The 8232-nt window shown below is 24.3% G+C and overlaps 3 protein-coding genes across 3 annotated transcripts in view, besides 9 other annotated features; 1 reads left to right on the top strand and 2 right to left on the bottom strand.

The window, feature by feature from the left end:
* Nucleotides 1-484: 484 nt before the first annotated feature.
* Nucleotides 485-624: a sequence feature (AT_rich).
* A 16-nt stretch (nucleotides 625-640) lies between these two features.
* Nucleotides 641-712: a microsatellite.
* Nucleotides 713-744: 32 nt separating this feature from the next.
* Nucleotides 745-819: a sequence feature (AT_rich).
* Nucleotides 820-833: 14 nt separating this feature from the next.
* EDI_302940 (uncharacterized protein) lies at nucleotides 834-1793 on the bottom strand (the record flags this gene model as incomplete). The annotated part of the gene is made up of 1 exon (XM_001736560.1): nucleotides 834-1793. The coding sequence occupies one exon, from the start codon at nucleotides 1791-1793 to the stop codon at nucleotides 834-836; it is 960 nt and encodes a 319-aa protein (XP_001736612.1).
* Nucleotides 1769-1918: a microsatellite.
* A 35-nt stretch (nucleotides 1919-1953) lies between these two features.
* Nucleotides 1954-2076: a microsatellite.
* A 178-nt stretch (nucleotides 2077-2254) lies between these two features.
* Nucleotides 2255-2307: a sequence feature (AT_rich).
* A 5-nt stretch (nucleotides 2308-2312) lies between these two features.
* Nucleotides 2313-5217: a repeat region.
* A 183-nt stretch (nucleotides 5218-5400) lies between these two features.
* Nucleotides 5401-5455: a sequence feature (AT_rich).
* EDI_302930 lies at nucleotides 5453-6874 on the bottom strand (the record flags this gene model as incomplete). Its single annotated transcript, XM_001736559.1, has 1 exon — nucleotides 5453-6874. One exon carries the CDS (start codon nucleotides 6872-6874, stop codon nucleotides 5453-5455), a length of 1422 nt encoding a protein of 473 aa, XP_001736611.1.
* A 106-nt stretch (nucleotides 6875-6980) lies between these two features.
* Nucleotides 6981-7015: a sequence feature (AT_rich).
* A 186-nt stretch (nucleotides 7016-7201) lies between these two features.
* EDI_302820 (coenzyme A biosynthesis bifunctional protein coaBC, putative) overlaps nucleotides 7202-8232 on the top strand; it is a gene marked incomplete at both ends in the record, with an annotated part of 1158 nt that continues 127 nt past the window's right edge. Inside the window, one exon of the mRNA XM_001733296.1 lies at nucleotides 7202-8232. This exon is cut by the window's right edge and continues 127 nt beyond it. Coding sequence (XP_001733348.1) covers nucleotides 7202-8232 — 1031 coding nt within the window.

The following is an 8232-nucleotide window of genomic DNA, read 5'->3' as shown; positions in this document are numbered from 1 at the left end:
TAATTAACTAAATCATTATTATTTCTTCGTAGATACAAATGTGTTAATTTCATCTATTCTTATTCGTTCATTTTCATATAATCAATTATTGTATTGTTTATTTCTATTCATTATTCAATTATATTGAAGTATAAATGCGAATGATTAATTTATATACAAATGAAATTGAGTAGTTGAAATATATTATGTTAATTATCAACTTCTTCACTTCATTCATTTCAATTTTACAATTAATAAATAGTTAATTGAGAATATTATGAAATTAAAAGATACACAAGTACAAGATTAAGAAGTTCATGAATGAATATTCAAATATAAAATACAAACAAATGTTGTGATTCATTAAAAAGTATTTTAATTGGAATACACAATCAAAATGATATTATCATAATAAAAATACATAAAATGATATATTATGAATGATATTTGAATTAATATCATCACTCAAATTATTTGTGTCATCTAAATTATCATTTTGAATTAGTATAATAATTATTATACAATAATGATGAATTAATATTTATTACTTATTCATAATATGAAATGATTAATTGATTGTATAATTATCAATTACTTATCATTAATATTTATCATCAAATATGATTGATATAAATTAATTATATTCAAACAAATTATTGAAAAAACCAAATAATAATAAATAAAAGAAATAGAAATAAATCAACATAAAATAATAATAAATAAATGATGAAATTATTACATTTCATTCAATTGATTATTTCATTGAATATTTTATTATTAAATGAATTGTTTATTATGTATTTAATATCACTTAAAATAATAATTAAATTACTTTTTATTCTTTATCAATTCAATTATCTTGTTTTTTTATTTCTTCTAAAAAACCGTTTATCAAAGCAACATTCTGGTATTGCATCATTCATCTTTAGTTCTTCTTCACATCCACATTCATAAAAACATCCATACCCGAATGATGTAATTGATGTTAGTATAATAATTGATTTTAATGATGAACATCCTTTAAAACATCTATTTGGTATTTCATTAATTGATGATGGTATAGTAATAGATTTTAATGATGTACATTCAGAAAAACAATCATCTCCTAATTTAGTAATTGAAGATGGAATAATAAATTCATTAATGTCTTTCTTTTCAATATTCTTTCCATTGATTATTTGTAGAGTTTTTGGTATTTTAATACTAAATAACAGTGGTTCATTTATAAATATTCTTTCTTTACTAATAAATTGTAGATTTTCTATATTAATTGATGTTAATGACCAATGTCTATCAAAACACTCATATCCTAATTCATTAATTGATGATGGTATATTAATTGATTTTAATGATGTACAATAATAAAAACATTTATTTCCTATTTTACTAACAGATGCTGGTATAGTAATTGATGTTAATTCTTTACAATATTTAAAACATTCCTTTCCAAGTGATTTAACTTCTGATGGTATTGTATTTCCATATTTCTTTCTATCTTCTTCTGTATATTCTATATTTTTATAGATATTTCCTTGTTCTTTCTCTTGTAAATATGTTGAATAATATACTTGATACCATATTACTTTTTTAAATATTTTTCCATCTTTAAATATTTCATCACCTCTATTATAAATATGAAATGTTTCAATATTAGTAAAGAACTTTCTTGAATAATGATTTAAAGGAATTGGATTAAAATGAAATCGTTCCATATTTCCTCTAAATCTTTTAACACCCATTTCTAAATTAATAAAATCTTTAATTTCATTAAAATACATTGATACTATCATTATTTCATTATATCCTAATTTCATTCTTGATTTATTATTTATTAGTTTATTAGTTCTTCTTTTTATTTTATTTTGAACTTAAAATATTTTTAAGATTATCATCATTTAATTTTTTATTTTTTTATTATTTTTATTTTTTTATTTTTTATCAAGAAATAACATTCAAACAAATGATATTATAACATTTATTATTATTGTATGATTTGATTGTTGTTTTCATTTTTTTTATTTTATTGTGTTGTTAATTTATTGATTTTATTTATATTTATTATCATTTTATGTATTCTTAACTTGATTTATTCTTTTTAAAATTGTATTGGAAATAATAGATAAGATAATGTAATATCAAATATGAAAGATCATATGAAATACTGAAGTGACTATTCTAGAGAATACAGAGATGAATAATGACCAGAAGAAGTAGACTCTTTGGAGATGAATGATGGGAAATTTTCACCTGAATAACAGATTAAAGTTATTAATCCTTAATTTATTTTTTTATTTCTATAAAATAATAATTTTATTATATTTTATAAAACAGTTAAAAGTAATTAATTAAGTATTAATAGAGTTGGTATCTATGACTCATGGCTCAGGTGGGACTAATCTCATCAAAGAGTCTTGGTCATGTAATTTAACAATATATCTTTGGTTGTGGTAGAGTCAATGTTCAATGATATTTATCATGTTTTTAATTACATGGTTTTTAATTTCTTTTATGTTTTCAATTTAGATTTTTAATTCTTTAATTATTTTAATACTTTCTACATTTAGTAATTAATTTATTGAAATTATTACTGCAATTATTTTGACATCTTTTATTTTCTATATTTTAATTAGCATATTCTTCATTTATTTATACATATTTCTTTTATTCAAATATACTCCATTAATATTGTGATCTGCAACAATAGTCATATCAAATATTAGACCAGTTATATTCTTTTTATCTATTACATATATAATTGGTATTTTGTGATATAGTCCATCACTTTTTGATATCATTTATTGTTTGTTCAATATCATAATGATGTATTTATATTAGAACATTGTTTCATATGTTGATTTTTAATATTGATTATTTCATGTGTATTTTCTTATTAATTAATATGATAATAATAATATTATTATTATCATGTTTTTCCATTTGTGATTTCTTATGACCAATACAAGATAGTAGAATATGTTCTATTGTTGATATCTTGTGTTTACAAAGTGGATAGTATTTTAATCATTTTTAATATTTTATCTTTTCTGTACATATTGAATATTACTCAATCTTGTATTTTAGTTAATTGAAGAAATACATTCTTTTTAATATTAATTGAATTCAATGAATTGATTGTAGTAGTTTTATCTACAAATTTTGATTCAATCCATCTTCTAAAATATCAATTTATTTGATTTTAATTTATTGATGTATTTGTTTATCATTATTTTATTTATTTATTTATTATTATTATTATTTATTTTTATTTTCATTCATTTCTTTATTATTTATTTTATTTCTTTGATTTTATGTTTTATTATTATTTATATTCATTATTCATTTATTTGAATATCATCTATCTAATATATTATTTATTATTTCATTATTGTACAATATTTTATCATTCTTCTAATTATTTCACTATCATATTCATCATTCATGTTTATTATTCATTATTTTATTTATATTGACATATAGATTATCTTTAGAGTTACCAAACACTAATATATTTTATATTTATTATTTATTTTATTATCTCAATTTCCCATTTTATCTATGTTACATTCCAATTTACTACTGATGCTAAATATCTGAAGATTGGTATTACTTCAATAATAATTCTTGTAATATAACTTCTATTACTACTTTCATCACATTTTATTTCATCTATTTTCTTCATCATCTTTTATTTGATGATTTTACAATTGAAGGTATCATTAATTTCATCTAAATATCATATATTTAAATATTTATACATTTCATCTATTTCAATTAATGTGATGTTTTGCATTCAATCTGGTATTTTATTAATATTCTTTATCTCTTGGTTTATTTTCATTCATTTCCATCCCTATTCCACTTATTATTTCTTTAATTTATTTGTTGATTATTCTCATCTCTTTACTATTTTATGTCATTATTCTCAATTCATCCATATATAATGTATGGTTTGATTTTGGGAACTTCTCTTCTATGATTTGAGAAATTATATTCATTTTGATGATGAAGAGTAGAAATGATAATGAATCACATTGTAAAATTCATCAATTTAATACATCCTAGATATTCATTGTATTTATATCATATGAATATCTTCATTCTGTTCATCATACTTTCTACAATGTCTATGATGACACCCTCTACATTAAAATATTTTAGTGATTCTATTACCCATTCATGATTTACTGAGTCATATGTTTTCTTAATATCATAATATGACTCTACATATTTTGGGTATTTCTCTTCTTTTTGCTGATTTAACATATAACTGTTAATTAATCCTTCTTTAGCAGCAAGAGATTACAGTTTACATCCCAACTGATTTTTACTAATTTTTAATGATTCACTATTCATGTTAATTCTATTATGAATCTTCTCTTTCAATATTGAGGTAAATACTTTCATTATTACATTTATACAACTGATAGGACGATAATTAGTGACATCGTTCCTATCACCTCCTTTGTGGATTAATATAGTTCTTCCACTTACCATGTCTAGAGGGATGTTTTCATTGAAGTTTAACCAATCATTGAAGATATTAAGAATGGAATCTCTTGATGATGACATTCTCTTCCAATAATACCCATATATAATGTCAATGCCTGGTGCTTTCCAATTACTTATTTTCATCATTCTTAGATTTAAATCATCCAATGTGATGATGACACTATCATAATTCCTGTATCTTTCATTCCACGAGGTGATTTGTTTTATTTTCAAATGTTATTTATTTAATATTACCTGTGTTTCATATAACGATTTCAAATATTCTAAAGTAATATCGTTATTTGGGTATATTTCATTTTGTGGGTCTTTCTTCTTTATTTTCATTTTGTTATTAGAATCAAACATGATTTTATTTGTATTGATTCTGACATTTTCATTCTTATTAAATTTAATTCTTTCTTTAATCATCGTCATCATATATTTTAGGTACTTTATTATTTCTTGTGCTTTCATTTTAATTTCATCTGCATCTTGTTCATTTAATCTCATGATGCATTTTATTCTGTACCATTTCCTTCCCTTGACTAGATCTTCTAATCTATTTATTTTCTATCTCATTTAAATTTATTTTGGAGATAATAGTACATACACATTGAAATCCTTTTCATATCTTCTTGTAGATTTTCTATTCTCCTGATCATACCCATTTATTATTTATTTCTCTTATTAATTTATCTGCTTCTTTCATTTTCCAGTAGTAATTAATATCTACACATATCTAGTTATATTATTAAGAAGGATAATCCATTTGGATAAGACTCTGATTATTCATTACCACCTTTAGTACAAGAGATACAAGCTTTCATGTTATTATATTCAAGCAAACAAAGTAACATGGAATAAATAACAAAGTAAAAATGAAGAAATCTGAGGAATGATAAGATTCAATAGAAAATTGAATATATTTTCAACAATAAAAAAATAAGATAAAATTAAAAAAGAAATAAAATGTTTTAGAAATTAATTAGAAAGCAAAATCAGCTCCCATTTCACGTTTCCATTCCTTTTGGAAAGTATTAGCATATTCAGAAATAGTGGTTGCAGCAAGAAGAATACCAGTTCCTGAACCAACAGCTCCAAGTAAATCAGCTCCAACAGAAAGAAGAGAAATGCACATACCACCAAATGAAGCAGCAATTGGGATATATTTGTCAAGAAGATAAACAGAACTTTCACCATCACGGAATCCTCTAATAGAAACACGTTGATCAGCAAGTTGTTTCTTAACATCAGCAGAAGAACTTCCAGAGACTTTAATCCATTCACGTGAGAAGATGGTACACATGAATACAGTCAATCCAATACTAATAACTCCATGAATTGGGTTTTGAACTAATTCAAAAATACTATTTGGAGCAGTAAGATAATAACAAAGTCCACCAACTGGATACATTTGTCCTCTTGATGAAACAACAGACCATGATCCAAATAAGTTAATTAAGAAATTAGTTGGGAATCTCTTAAATAAGAGTTGTGAAATAATGAAAATATTAGAAGTAAGTGCTGAATGTAAAATAATTGGCATATTAGAAGTATAGAATAATCTAATTGAATAATTTTGAGACTCAACACGTCCTTGTTTGCTTGATAATGGAATATCTACTTTAAATCCTTGGAAATACATAACAGTTAAGAAAACTACTATTGTAGCAATTAAATTGCTTAAATTTCCTGCTTCAGTTCTAAAGAATGCGTCATAAAGTGCTCCTAATTTATCTGGTCTAGTGATTAATAAATGGAAGAAATTAATAATTGATCCTTCAAATTGTGATCCTGTTCCTGCATTAGTAGTAAGTGGTGAGAATGCAGACCATACAATTGATTCACAAATATTAGTAGCAATGAATAATGAAATAGCTGATCCAAATCCATATCCGTTTGAAAGTAATTCATCAAGAAGAAGAACTATTAATCCTGCAACAAATAATTGAAGAAGAATTAAACAACAATTGAAAAATCCAAGTTCTGATGGATCTCCATACATTCCTGACATAATATAAGCAATTCCTTGTCCAAGAGTCATAAGAAGTCCAAATAATTTTTGTGATGCTTCAAACAATTCACTTTCTTCTTGATTATCCATATCAACTGAAATAATTTTAGCTCCTTGAAGAAGTTGCATTACCATTGATGCTGTAACAATTGGTGAAATTCCAAGCTCCATTAGTGTTCCTCTATTTGATGCCATAACTAAACGCATCCAATAAAATGGATCATTACCAACAATATCTGTTCCAATTAATGGAATTTGACTGCAAACAAGGAATACCAATAATGTAATTCCTGTCCACATCATTTTTTCTTTAAATCCAATCTTTTTAGTTGGTTCATTAATTGTTGGAATAAGACTAACAATTGGTCTAATGACATTGAAGAACACTCCCATGACTGTTCTAGTAATATGAAATTTACAGTTCTACACCCTTTTTCCTTTCAATTTATTTATTTATTTTCTTTCTTAACTCAAAAACTATTCTATTTTTTAGATTTCGTTTTAATAACAAATTTTATTATTTTCTTTATTATTCTATTTTCTCTTTTCTTTTCGATTAAAAATAAAATTCATCATTCATTAAATTACATTTATTTTTCTTTTTTCTGTTTTTCTTTTTGTTTTATTTGAATTCTTCTTATAACAAAATAATTACTTAAAATGACAAAACTTATTCTTTTGATGCATTTGTATTAAATCATCAACTCACAAACTCATTCAATGAAAACCACTAATAAAATCATCCTTGGCATTACTGCAAGTATTGCTGCTTATAAAGGAATTGAAATCGCAAATCAACTTACAAAAAGAGGATATGATGTTCATGTAACATTAACTCAAAATTCACTTCATTTGATTCAACCTTCAACCATTGAAGTATTAACTCACAATAAATGTATTATTGATAGTTTTGATCGTCCAAATGAATATGATGTTCACCATATTTCATTAGCACATTCAGCTTCTTTATTTCTCATTGCACCAGCAACAGCAGATATTATTGCAAAACTTGCTGCAGGAATAGCAGATGACTTTTTAACAACAACATTCCTTGCTGCATCATGTCCTAAACTAATTGCACCAGCAATGAACACTACAATGCTTCACAATCCAATCACTCAAAGAAATATACAAATTCTTAAATCATTTGGTGTTAAATTCATTAATAGTTCATACGGTAAATTAGCTTGTGGGGATGTTGGAGATGGTAAACTAGCTCCTGTTGACACAATCTTAACATCTGTTGATCAACAGCTCCATCCAATCCAACCACTTCTCAATAAGAAAATAGTTATTACTGCTGGACCAACAATTGAACCAATAGATCCTGTTCGATTCATTACAAATCACTCAACAGGAAAAATGGGATATTCAATTGCTCATGTAGCACAACAACTTGGTGCAACAGTTACATTAATTACTGGACCAACAACAATACAAAAACCAAGTGGAGTTAATATTGTCAATGTACAAACAGCAATTGAAATGTATGATGCAGTTATGAAAGAGAAAGAAGTTGACATTTACATTATGTCAGCAGCAGTTGCAGATTATCGTCCAATGAAAATTGCTAATCAAAAAATTAAGAAGGATGAGAATGAATTAACAATGACATTTGTTAAAAATCCAGACATTTTAAAGGAAATTGGAGATAAAAGAAATGATCACCAAATCATTGTTGGATTTGCTATGGAAACTCAAGACTTAATTCAAAATGCACAAGAAAAGCTTAAAAGAAACATTGTGATATG

The sequence above is a fragment of the Entamoeba dispar genome, genomic scaffold (genome assembly GCF_000209125.1).
Source record: "Entamoeba dispar SAW760 scf_1105229459965 genomic scaffold, whole genome shotgun sequence".
NCBI lineage: Eukaryota > Evosea > Mastigamoebida > Endamoebidae > Entamoeba > Entamoeba dispar.
The sequence above is the reverse complement of the archived record's forward strand: the minus strand, read 5'-3'. Positions and strand labels throughout refer to the sequence as shown.